Source organism: Vicia villosa, linkage group LG6, assembly GCF_029867415.1.
Source record: "Vicia villosa cultivar HV-30 ecotype Madison, WI linkage group LG6, Vvil1.0, whole genome shotgun sequence".
Classification (NCBI taxonomy): domain Eukaryota; kingdom Viridiplantae; phylum Streptophyta; class Magnoliopsida; order Fabales; family Fabaceae; genus Vicia; species Vicia villosa.
Genome location: NC_081185.1, coordinates 2,707,758 through 2,721,611, shown reverse-complemented (window position 1 = coordinate 2,721,611; position 13,854 = coordinate 2,707,758). Strand labels below are relative to the sequence as shown.

The 13,854-nt window shown below is 30.9% G+C and overlaps 1 protein-coding gene across 1 annotated transcript; it reads left to right on the top strand.

Moving 5' to 3' along the window:
- The first annotated feature begins 12,703 nt into the window (after positions 1–12,703).
- LOC131608749 (ribulose bisphosphate carboxylase small subunit, chloroplastic 3-like) lies at positions 12,704–13,599 on the top strand. The gene is made up of 3 exons (XM_058880280.1): positions 12,704–12,921; positions 13,013–13,147; positions 13,236–13,599. Exons 1-3 carry the CDS (start codon positions 12,745–12,747, stop codon positions 13,464–13,466), a joined length of 543 nt encoding a protein of 180 aa, XP_058736263.1. The 5' UTR covers positions 12,704–12,744; the 3' UTR covers positions 13,467–13,599.
- Positions 13,600–13,854: the final 255 nt, after the last annotated feature.

The window sequence follows — 13,854 nt, the reverse complement described above, 5'->3', positions numbered from 1 at the left end:
ACCATGTTTATGGAGAAGAGAAAAAAAAATTCAGAAATTGCACATGATAGTCCACGTTTTTTGAGAAGGTAAAGAAGTTTCATAAATTGCATATGATAGTCCACGTTATTGGAAAAGAGAAAGAAATTTCAGAAAATTGCATATGATAGTCCACATTTTTTGAGAAGAAAAGAAATTCTATAAATTGCATATGATAGTCCACATTTTTGGAGAAGTGAAAGATATTCCATAAATTGCATATGGTAGTCCATGTTTCAGGAAAAGAGATTTAAACCCCAGAAATTGCATATGATAGTCCATGTTTGTGGAGAAGAGAAAGAAATTTCAGAAATTGCATATGATAGTACACGTTTTTGGAGAAGGGAAAGAAATTCCAAAACTTTCATATGATAGTCCACATTTTTGGAGAAGGGAAGAAAATTCCAAAAATTGCATATGATAGTCCACGTTTTCGGAGAAGAGAAAGAAATTTTAGAAATTGCATATGATAGTCCACATTTTTAGAGAAGGAAAAGAAATTCCCGAAATTGCATACGATAGTCCACGTTTTTGGAGAAGAGAAAGAAATTTCAGAAATTGCATATGATGATTGTACACGTTTTTGGAGAAGGGATAGAAATTCCTAAAAATAAATGTGATAGTGCAAGTTATTAGAGAAGAGAAAGAAATTTCAAAAATTGCATATGATAGTCCCCGTTTTTGGAGAAGATAAAGAAATATCAGAAATTGCATATGGTAGTCCACGTTTTTGAGAAATGAAAGAAATTCTAGAAATTACATATGATAGTCCCAGTTTTCAGAGAAGAAAAAGAAACTCCATAAAGTGTATATGGTAGTCCATGTTTTTGGATATGAGAAAAAAATTTCAGAAATTGCATATGATAGTCCTCGTTTTTAGAGAAGAAAAGAAATTTTATAAATTGCATATGATGATCGTTCACGTTTTTGGAGAAGGAATAGAAATTCCTAATATTGCATATGATAGTGCAGGTTATTAAAGAAGAAAAAGAAATTTCATAAATTGCATATGATAGTCCCCGTTTTTGGAGAAGATAAAGAAATATCAGAAATTGCATATGATAGTCCACGTTTTTTAAAAAGGAAAGAAATTCTATAAATTACATATGATAGTCCACGTTTTCAGAGAAGAAGAAAAATTCCATAAATTGCATATGGTAGTCCATCGTTTTTGGAAAAGAGAAAGAAATTTCATAAATTGCATATGATAGTACACGTTTTTGGAGAAGGGAAAGAGATTCCAGAAATTGCATATGATAGTGCACGTTAATAGAGACGAGAAAAAAATTCCAAAAATTGCATATGGTAGTCCACGTTTTTTGAGAAGAGAAAGAAATTTCAAAAATTGCATATGATATACCACGTTTATGGAGAAGAGAAAGAAATTTTAGAAATTGCATATGTAATCCACGTTTTTGGAGAAAGGAAAACAAGTTCCAAATTTTGCATATGATAGTCCACGTTTTTGGGGAAGAGAAAGAAATTTCAGAAGTTGAATATTATAGTCCACGTTTCTGAAGAAGGAAAAGAAATTCTAAAAATTGCATATGATAGTCCACTTTTTGGAGAAGAGAAAGAAATTTCAGAAATTGCATATGATAGTCCATATTTTTTGAGAAGAAAAGAAATTCTATAAATTGCATATGATAGTCCACATTTTCGGAGAAGAGAAAGAAATTTCATATATTGCATATGATATACCATGTTTATGGAGAAGAGAAAAAAAATTCAGAAATTGCATATGATAGTCCACGTTTTTTGAGAAGGTAAAGAAGTTTCATAAATTGCATATGATAGTCCACGTTTTTGGAAAAGAGAAAGAAATTTCAGAAAATTGCATATGATAGTCCACATTTTTTGAGAAGAAAAGAAATTCTATAAATTGCATATGATAGTCCACATTTTTGGAGAAGTGAAAGATATTCCATAAATTGCATATGGTAGTCCATGTTTCAGGAAAAGAGATTTAAACCCCAGAAATTGCATATGATAGTCCATGTTTGTGGAGAAGAGAAAGAAATTTCAGAAATTGCATATGATAGTACACGTTTTTGGAGAAGGGAAAGAAATTCCAAAACTTTCATATGATAGTCCACATTTTTGGAGAAGGGAAGAAAATTCCAAAAATTGCATATGATAGTCCACGTTTTCGGAGAAGAGAAAGAAATTTTAGAAATTGCATATGATAGTCCACATTTTTAGAGAAGGAAAAGAAATTCCCGAAATTGCATACGATAGTCCACGTTTTTGGAGAAGAGAAAGAAATTTCAGAAATTGCATATGATGATTGTACACGTTTTTGGAGAAGGGATAGAAATTCCTAAAAATAAATGTGATAGTGCAAGTTATTAGAGAAGAGAAAGAAATTTCAAAAATTGCATATGATAGTCCCCGTTTTTGGAGAAGATAAAGAAATATCAGAAATTGCATATGGTAGTCCACGTTTTTGAGAAATGAAAGAAATTCTAGAAATTACATATGATAGTCTCAGTTTTCAGAGAAGAAAAAGAAACTCCATAAAGTGCATATGATAGTCCTCGTTTTTGGAGAAGAAAAGAAATTTTATAAATTGCATATGATGATAGTTCACGTTTTTGGAGAAGGAATAGAAATTCCTAAAATTGCATATGATAGTGCAGGTTATTAAAGAAGAGAAAGAAATTTTATAAATTGCATATGATAGTCCCCGTTTTTGGAGAAGATAAAGAAATATTAGAAATTACATATGATAGTCCTTGTTTTTTAAAAAGGAAAGAAATTCCATAAATTACATATGATAGTCCACGTTTTCAGAGAAGAAGAAAAATTCCATAAATTGCATATGGTAGTCCTCGTTTTTTGAAAAGAAAAGAAATTTCATAAATTGCATATGATAGTACACGTTTTTGGAGAAGGGAAAGAGATTCCAGAAATTGCATATGATAGTGCACGTTAATAGAGACGAGAAAAAAATTCCAAAAATTGCATATGGTAGTCCACGTTTTTTGAGAAGAGAAAGAAATTTCAAAAATTGCATATGATATACCACGTTTATGGAGAAGAGAAAGAAATTTTAGAAATTGCATATGTAGTCCACGTTTTTGGAGAAAGGAAAACAAGTTCCAAAATTTGCATATGATAGTCCACGTTTTTGGGGAAGAGAAAGAAATTTCAGAAGTTGAATATTATAGTCCACGTTTCTGAAGAAGGAAAAGAAATTCTAAAAATTGCATATGATAGTCCACTTTTTGGAGAAGAGAAAGAAATTTCAGAAATTGCATATGATAGCCCATATTTTTTGAGAAGAAAAGAAATTCTATAAATTGCATATGATAGTCCACATTTTTGGAGAAGAGAAAGAAATTTCATATATTGCATATGATATACCATGTTTATGGAGAAGAGAAAAAAAATTCAGAAATTGCACATGATAGTCCACGTTTTTTGAGAAGGTAAAGAAGTTTCATAAATTGCATATGATAGTCCACGTTTTTGGAAAAGAGAAAGAAATTTCCGAAAATTGCGTATGATAGTCCACATTTTTTGGAAGAAAAGAAATTCTATAAATTGCATATGATAGTCCACATTTTCGGAGAAGTGAAAGATATTCCATAAATTGCATATGGTAGTCCATGTTTCAGGAAAAGAGATTTAAACCCCAGAAATTGCATATGATAGTCCATGTTTGTGGAGAAGAGAAAGAAATTTCAGAAATTGCATATGATAGTACACGTTTTTGGAGAAGGGAAAGAAATTCCAAAACTTTCATATGATAGTCCACATTTTTGGAGAAGGGAAGAAAATTCCAAAAATTGCATATGATAGTCCACGTTTTCGGAGAAGAGAAAGAAATTTTAGAAATTGCATATGATAGTCCACATTTTTAGAGAAGGAAAAGAAATTCCCGAAATTGCATACGATAGTCCACGTTTTTGGAGAAGAGAAAGAAATTTCAGAAATTGCATATGATGATTGTACACGTTTTTGGAGAAGGGATAGAAATTCCTAAAAATAAATGTGATAGTGCAAGTTATTAGAGAAGAGAAAGAAATTTCAAAAATTGCATATGATAGTCCCCGTTTTTGGAGAAGATAAAGAAATATCAGAAATTGCATATGGTAGTCCACGTTTTTGAGAAATGAAAGAAATTCTAGAAATTACATATGATAGTCTCAGTTTTCAGAGAAGAAAAAGAAACTCCATAAAGTGCATATGATAATCCTCGTTTTTGGAGAAGAAAAGAAATTTTATAAATTGCATATGATGATAGTTCACGTTTTTGGAGAAGGAATAGAAATTCCTAAAATTGCATATGATAGTGCAGGTTATTAAAGAAGAGAAAGAAATTTTATAAATTGCATATGATAGTCCCCGTTTTTGGAGAAGATAAAGAAATATTAGAAATTACATATGATAGTCCTTGTTTTTTAAAAAGGAAAGAAATTCCATAAATTACATATGATAGTCCACGTTTTCAGAGAAGAAGAAAAATTCCATAAATTGCATATGGTAGTCCTCGTTTTTTGAAAAGAAAAGAAATTTCATAAATTGCATATGATAGTACACGTTTTTGGAGAAGGGAAAGAGATTCCAAAAATTGCATATGATAGTGCACGTTAATAGAGACGAGAAAAAAATTCCAAAAATTGCATATCGTAGTCCACGTTTTTTGAGAAGAGAAAGAAATTTCAAAAATTGCATATGATATACCACGTTTATGGAGAAGAGAAAGAAATTTTAGAAATTTCATATGTAGTCCACGTTTTTGGAGAAAGGAAAACAAGTTCCAAAAATTGCATATGATAGTCCACGTTTTTTGGGGAAGAGAAAGAAATTTCAGAAGTTGAATATTAAAGTCCACGTTTCTGAAGAAGGGAAAGAAATTCTAAAAATTGCATATGATAGTCCACTTTTTGGAGAAGAGAAAGAAATTTCAGAAATTGCATATGATAGTCCTCATTTTTTGAGAAGAAAAGAAATTCTATAAATTGCATATGATAGTCCACATTTTCGGAGAAGAGAAAGAAATTTCATATATTGCATATGATATACCATGTTTATGGAGAAGAGAAAAAAATTCAGAAATTGCATATGATAGTCCACGTTTTTTGAGAAGGTAAAGAAGTTTCATAAATTGCATATGATAGTCCACGTTTTTGGAAAAGAGAAAGAAATTTCAGAAAATTGCATATGATAGTCCACATTTTTTGAGAAGAAAAGAAATTCTATAAATTGCATATGATAGTCCACATTTTTGGAGAAGTGAAAGATATTCCATAAATTGCATATGGTAGTCCATGTTTCAGGAAAAGAGATTTAAACCCCAGAAATTGCATATGATAGTCCATGTTTGTGGAGAAGAGAAATAAATTTCATAAATTGCATATGATAGTACACGTTTTTGGAGAAGGGAAAGAAATTCCAAAACTTTCATATGATAGTCCACATTTTTGGAGAAGGGAAGAAAATTCCAAAAATTGCATATGATAGTCCACGTTTTCGGAGAAGAGAAAGAAATTTTAGAAATCGCATATGATAGTCCACATTTTTAGAGAAGGAAAAGAAATTCCCGAAATTGCATACGATAGTCCACGTTTTTGGAGAAGAGAAAGAAATTTCAGAAATTGCATATGATGATTGTACACGTTTTTGGAGAAGGGATAGAAATTCCTAAAAATAAATGTGATAGTGCAAGTTATTAGAGAAGAGAAAGAAATTTCAAAAATTGCATATGATAGTCCCCGTTTTTGGAGAAGATAAAGAAATATCAGAAATTGCATATGGTAGTCCACGTTTTTGAGAAATGAAAGAAATTCTAGAAATTACATATGATAGTCTCAGTTTTCAGAGAAGAAAAAGAAACTCCATAAAGTGCATATGATAGTCCTCGTTTTTGGAGAAGAAAAGAAATTTTATAAATTGCATATGATGATAGTTCACGTTTTTGGAGAAGGAATAGAAATTCCTAAAATTGCATATGATAGTGCAGGTTATTAAAGAAGAGAAAGAAATTTTATAAATTGCATATGATAGTCCCCGTTTTTGGAGAAGATAAAGAAATATTAGAAATTACATATGATAGTCCTTGTTTTTTAAAAAGGAAAGAAATTCCATAAATTACATATGATAGTCCACGTTTTCAGAGAAGAAGAAAAATTCTATAAATTGCATATGGTAGTCCTCGTTTTTTGAAAAGAAAAGAAATTTCATAAATTGCATATGATAGTACACGTTTTTGGAGAAGGGAAAGAGATTCCAAAAATTGCATATGATAGTGCACGTTAATAGAGACGAGAAAAAAATTCCAAAAATTGCATATCGTAGTCCACGTTTTTTGAGAAGAGAAAGAAATTTCAAAAATTGCATATGATATACCACGTTTATGGAGAAGAGAAAGAAATTTTAGAAATTTCATATGTAGTCCACGTTTTTGGAGAAAGGAAAACAAGTTCCAAAAATTGCATATGATAGTCCTCGTTTTTGGGGAAGAGAAAGAAATTTCAGAAGTTGAATATTAAAGTCCACGTTTCTGAAGAAGGGAAAGAAATTCTAAAAATTGCATATGATAGTCAACTTTTTGGAGAAGAGAAAGAAATTTCAGAAATTGCATATGATAGTCCTCATTTTTTGAGAAGAAAAGAAATTCTATAAATTGCATATGATAGTCCACATTTTCGGAGAAGAGAAAGAAATTTCATATATTGCATATGATATACCATGTTTATGGAGAAGAGAAAAAAAATTCAGAAATTGCATATGATAGTCCACGTTTTTTGAGAAGGTAAAGAAGTTTCATAAATTGCATATGATAGTCCACGTTTTTGGAAAAGAGAAAGAAATTTCAGAAAATTGCATATGATAGTCCACATTTTTTGAGAAGAAAAGAAATTCTATAAATTGCATATGATAGTCCACATTTTTGGAGAAGTGAAAGATATTCCATAAATTGCATATGGTAGTCCATGTTTCAGGAAAAGAGATTTAAACCCCAGAAATTGCATATGATAGTCCATGTTTGTGGAGAAGAGAAAGAAATTTCAGAAATTGCATATGATAGTACACGTTTTTGGAGAAGGGAAAGAAATTCCAAAACTTTCATATGATAGTCCACATTTTTGGAGAAGGGAAGAAAATTCCAAAAATTGCATATGATAGTCCATGTTTTCGGAGAAGAGAAAGAAATTTTAGAAATTGCATATGATAGTCCACATTTTTAGAGAAGGAAAAGAAATTCCTGAAATTGCATACGATAGTCCACGTTTTTGGAGAAGAGAAAGAAATTTCAGAAATTGCATATGATGATTGTACACGTTTTTGGAGAAGGGATAGAAATTCCTAAAAATAAATGTGATAGTGCAAGTTATTAGAGAAGAGAAAGAAATTTCAAAAATTGCATATGATAGTCCCCGTTTTTGGAGAAGATAAAGAAATATCAGAAATTGCATATGGTAGTCCACGTTTTTGAGAAATGAAAGAAATTCTAGAAATTACATATGATAGTCTCAGTTTTCAGAGAAGAAAAAGAAACTCCATAAAGTGCATATGATAGTCCTCGTTTTTGGAGAAGAAAAGAAATTTTATAAATTGCATATGATGATAGTTCACGTTTTTGGAGAAGGAATAGAAATTCCTAAAATTGCATATGATAGTGCAGGTTATTAAAGACGAGAAAGAAATTTTATAAATTGCATATGATAGTCCCCGTTTTTGGAGAAGATAAAGAAATATTAGAAATTACATATGATAGTCCTTGTTTTTTAAAAAGGAAAGAAATTCCATAAATTACATATGATAGTCCACGTTTTCAGAGAAGAAGAAAAATTCCATAAATTGCATATGGTAGTCCTCGTTTTTTGAAAAGAAAAGAAATTTCATAAATTGCATATGATAGTACACGTTTTTGGAGAAGGGAAAGAGATTCCAAAAATTGCATATGATAGTGCACGTTAATAGAGACGAGAAAAAAATTCCAAAAATTGCATATCGTAGTCCACGTTTTTTGAGAAGAGAAAGAAATTTCAAAAATTGCATATGATATACCACGTTTTCTGGAGAAGAGAAAGAAATTTTAGAAATTTCATATGTAGTCCACGTTTTTGGAGAAAGGAAAACAAGTTCCAAAAATTGCATATGATAGTCCACGTTTTTGAGGTAGAGAAAGAAATTTCAGAAGTTGAATATTAAAGTCCACGTTTCTGAAGAAGGGAAAGAAATTCTAAAAATTGCATATGATAGTCCACTTTTTGGAGAAGAGAAAGAAATTTCAGAAATTGCATATGATAGTCCTCATTTTTTGAGAAGAAAAGAAATTCTATAAATTGCATATGATAGTCCACATTTTCGGAGAAGAGAAAGAAATTTCATATATTGCATATGATATACCATGTTTATGGAGAAGAGAAAAAAAATTCAGAAATTGCACATGATAGTCCACGTTTTTTGAGAAGGTAAAGAAGTTTCATAAATTGCATATGATAGTCCACGTTTTTGGAAAAGAGAAAGAAATTTCAGAAAATTGCATATGATAGTCCACATTTTTTGAGAAGAAAAGAAATTCTATAAATTGCATATGATAGTCCACATTTTTGGAGAAGTGAAAGATATTCCATAAATTGCATATGGTAGTCCATGTTTCAGGAAAAGAGATTTAAACCCCAGAAATTGCATATGATAGTCCATGTTTGTGGAGAAGAGAAAGAAATTTCAAAAATTGCATATGATAGTACACGTTTTTGGAGAAGGGAAAGAAATTCCAAAACTTTCATATGATAGTCCACATTTTTGGAGAAGGGAAGAAAATTCCAAAAATTGCATATGATAGTCCACGTTTTCGGAGAAGAGAAAGAAATTTTAGAAATTGCATATGATAGTCCACATTTTTAGAGAAGGAAAAGAAATTCCAGAAATTGCATACGATAGTCCACGTTTTTGGAGAAGAGAAAGAAATTTCAGAAATTGCATATGATGATAGTACACGTTTTTGGAGAAGGGATAGAAATTCCTAAAAATAAATGTGATAGTGCAAGTTATTAGAGAAGAGAAAGAAATTTCAAAAATTGCATATGATAGTCCCCGTTTTTGGAGAAGATAAAGAAATATCAGAAATTGCATATGGTAGTCCACGTTTTTGAGAAATGAAAGAAATTCTAGAAATTACATATGATAGTCCCAGTTTTCAGAGAAGAAAAAGAAACTCCATAAAGTGTATATGGTAGTCCATGTTTTTGGATATGAGAAAAAAATTTCAGAAATTGCATATGATAGTCCTCGTTTTTAGAGAAGAAAAAAATTTTATAAATTGCATATGATGATCGTTCACGTTTTTGGAGAAGGAATAGAAATTCCTAATATTGCATATGATAGTGCAGGTTATTAAAGAAGAAAAAGAAATTTCATAAATTACATATGATAGTCCCCGTTTTTGGAGAAGATAAAGAAATATCAGAAATTGCATATGATAGTCCACGTTTTTTAAAAAGGAAAGAAATTCTATAAATTACATATGATAGTCCACGTTTTCAGAGAAGAAGAAAAATTCCATAAATTGCATATGGTAGTCCATGTTTTTGGAGATGAGAAATAAACCCCAGAAATTGCATATGATAGTATACGTTTTTGGAGAAGGGAAAGAGATTCCATAAATTGCATATGATAGTGCACGTTAATAGAGACGAGAAAAAAATTCCAAAAATTGCATATGGTAGTCCACGTTTTTTGAGAAGAGAAAGAAATTTCAAAAATTGCATATGATATACCACGTTTATGGAGAAGAGAAAGAAATTTTAGAAATTGCATATGTAGTCCACGTTTTTGGAGAAAGGAAAACAAGTTCCAAAAATTGCATATGATAGTCCACGTTTTTGGGGAAGAGAAAGAAATTTGTAAAGTTGAATATTATAGTCCACGTTTCTGAAGAAGGGAAAGAAATTCTAAAAATTGCATATGATAATCCACTTTTTGGAGAAGAGAAAGAAATTTCAGAAATTGCATATGATAGTCCATATTTTTTGAGAAGAAAAGAAATTCTATAAATTGCATATGATAGTCCACATTTTTGGAGAAGAGAAAGAAATTTCATATATTGCATATGATATACCATGTTTATGGAGAAGAGAAAAAAAATTCAGAAATTGCATATGACAGTCCACGTTTTTTGAGAAAGTAAAGAAGTTTCATAAATTGCATATGATAGTCCACGTTTTTGGAAAAGAGAAAGAAATTTCAGAAAATTGCATATGATAGTCCACATATTTTGAGAAGAAAAGGAATTCTATAAATTGCATATGATAGTCCACATTTTCGGAGAAGTGAAAGATATTCCATAAATTGCATATGGTAGTCCATGTTTCAGGAAAAGAGATTTAAACCCCAGAAATTGCATATGATAGTCCATGTTTGTGAAGTAGAGAAAGAAATTTCAGAAATTGCATATGATAGTACACGTTTTTGGAGAAGGGAAAGAAATTCCAAAACTTTCATATGATAGTCCACATTTTTGGAGAAGGGAAGAAAATTCCAAAAATTGCATATGATAGTCCACGTTTTCGGAGAAGAGAAAGAAATTTTAGAAATTGCATATGATAGTCCACATTTTTAGAGAAGGAAAAGAAATTCCCAAAACTGCATACGATAGTCCACGTTTTTGGAGAAGAGAAAGAAATTTCAGAAATTGCATATGATGATAGTACACGTTTTTGGAGAAGGGATAGAAATTCCTAAAAATAAATGTGATAGTGCAAGTTATTAGAGAAGAGAAAGAAATTTCAAAAATTGCATATGATAGTCCCCGTTTTTGGAGAAGATAAAGAAATATCAGAAATTGTATATGGTAGTCCACGTTTTTGAGAAATGAAAGAAATTCTAGAAATTACATATGATAGTCCCAGTTTTCAGAGAAGAAAAAGAAACTCCATAAAGTGCATGTTTTTGGAGATGAGAAACAAATTTCAGAAATTGCATATGATAGTCCTCGTTTTTGGAGAAGAAAAGAAATTTTATAAATTGCATATGATGATAGTTCACGTTTTTGGAGAAGGAATAGAAATTCTTAAAATTGCATATGATAGTGCAGGTTATTACAGAAGAGAAAGAAATTTCATAAATTGCATGTGATAGTCCCCGTTTTTGGAGAAGATAAAGATATATGAGAAATTGCATATGATAGTCCACGTTTTTTAAAAAGGAAAGAAATTCCATAAATTACATATGATAGTCCACGTTTTCAGAGAAGAAGAAAAATTCCATAAATTGCATATGGTAGTCCATGTTTTTGGAGATGAGAAATAAATTCCAGAAATTGCATATGTTAGTCCTCGTTTTTGGAAAAGAAAAGAAATTTCATAAATTGCATATGATAATACACGTTTTTGGAGAATGGAAAGAGATTCTAGAAATTGCATATGATAGTGCACGTTAATAGAGACGGGAAAGAATTTCCAAAAATTGCATATGGTAGTCCACGTTTTTTGAGAAGAGAAAGAAATTTCAAAAATTGAATATGATGTACCACGTTTATGGAGAAGAGAAAGAAATTTTAGAAATTGCATATGTAGTCCACGTTTTTGGAGAAAGGAAAAGAAATTCCAGAAATTGCATATAATAGTCCACGTTTTTGGAAAAGAGAAAGAAATTTCAGAAGTTGAATATTATAGTCCACGTTTTTGAAGAAGAGAAAGAAATTCTAAAAATTGCAAATGATAGTCCACGTTTTTGGAGAAGAGAATGAAATTTCAAAAATTGCATATGATAGTCCACGTTTTTGAAGAAGGAAAGAAATTCTATAAATTACATATGGTAGTTCACGTTTTTGGAGAAGAGAACAAAATTTCATATATTGCATATGATATACCATGTTTATGGAGAAGAGAAAAAAATTTCAGAAATTGCATATGATAGTCCACGTTTTTTGAGAAGGTAAAGAAGTTCCAGAAATTGCATATGATAGTCCACGTTTTTGGAGAAGAGAAAGAAATTTTATTAATAGCATATGATAGTCCACATTATTAAGAAGAAAAGAAATTCTATAAATTGCATATGATAGTCCACATTTTCGGAGAAGTGAAAGAAATTCCATAAATTGCATTTGGTAGTCCATGTTTTTGGAGAAGAGAATTAAACCCCAGAAATTGTATATGATAGTCCACGTTTTTGGAGAAAGGAATAATTTCATATGATAGTTCACGTTTTTGGAGAAGGAAAGAAATTCTATAAATTGCATATGGTAGTCCACGTTTTTGGAGAAGAGAAAGAAATTTCAGAATTTGTATATGATATATCATGTTTATGGAGAAGAGAAAAAAATTTCAGAAATTGCATATGATAGTACACGTTTTTTGAGAAGGTAAAATAGTTCCAAAACTTGCATATGATAGTCCACATTTTTTTAGAAGAGAAATAAATTTCAGAAATTACACATCAAATGTAGAACTCTAAGCAAGTACTAGAGACATGTTTAGTCATAGTTAGATCCTTCTAATGTTTGTTAGTTTTTCCAGTTAGCTTAGTGGTCACCATACACGTGGCATTATCCTATTGGTGAATAATGATAAGGTTAGCACACAAAACTCTTCATTCTTGTGTGGTTAATATGGCTGCAAACTTTATCATTTCAAAATCCAACAAATTAGGACTAGGCAGCAACTACTTACCACAATTTTAAGACAATAATATAGGAAATAGAATAATCAAAACATTATATATAGCTATAGTTTCAGTAGAAGCTTAGCAATTCAATCAGAAGTGAGAAAAATGGCTTCTATGATTTCCTCTTCAGCTGTAACAACAGTTAACCGTGCCTCTAAGGTGCAATCCGCCGCGGTGGCTCCATTCGTCGGGCTCAAATCCATGGCTGGATTTCCAGTTAAGAAGGTCAACACTGACATTACTTCCATTGCAAGCAATGGTGGAAGAGTACACTGCATGCAGGTCAGAAAAACATGTGCCTACTTTCTAATATACTGATGTTTTTGCATGCCTTTTTTTCATTCTTTTGTTAACACTTTTGTGGAATATTTAGGTGTGGCCTCCAATTGGAAAGAAGAAGTTTGAGACACTTTCATATTTGCCACCATTGACCAGAGAACAATTGTTGAAAGAAGTTGAATACCTTCTAAGGAAGGGATGGGTTCCTTGCTTGGAATTTGAGTTGGAGGTTTGATATTTGTTTACTTTTTCAATCATTATATATACATAGTTTTGTTCAAAACCCTAATGAGTTGATTTTGACAACTTGGTTGCAGAAAGGATTTGTGTACCGTGAGCACAACAACTCGCCAGGATACTATGATGGAAGATACTGGACAATGTGGAAGCTTCCTATGTTTGGCACCACTGATGCTGCTCAAGTCTTGAAGGAGCTTGATGAAGTTATTGCCGCTTACCCCGAAGCTTTTGTTCGTATCATCGGATTCGACAACGTTCGTCAAGTTCAATGCATCAGTTTCATTGCACACACACCAAAAACCTACTAAGTTTGAGTATTATGGCAGTGGAAAAGCTAATTTACTGTGTTTTTTTTGAATGGTTTTTGCATTCGGACTGTAAAATACAAATGGAAGGATAAGAGTTAATCAATGATATATGGTCCTTTTATTCATTCTCAAATTATTGTATCTGTTTTTTCTTCATCTTTGTTATGTGTTGAATTTGAAATATGATGTATCAAAACAACTAACAGTTAGTAATTAAGATATAAAACACTCTTTGAAAATCTATATTTTAAATTGGTTAGTTTCATGGCTTAAATGTTATCAACTTACTTAGGAGACAAATACACTAACTTTGAAAAACTTGAAATTGTAACGACTGTCCGTCTAAGATAATCTCTCAGCTAACTTTTTGCTTTGAGAGGCTATGTCG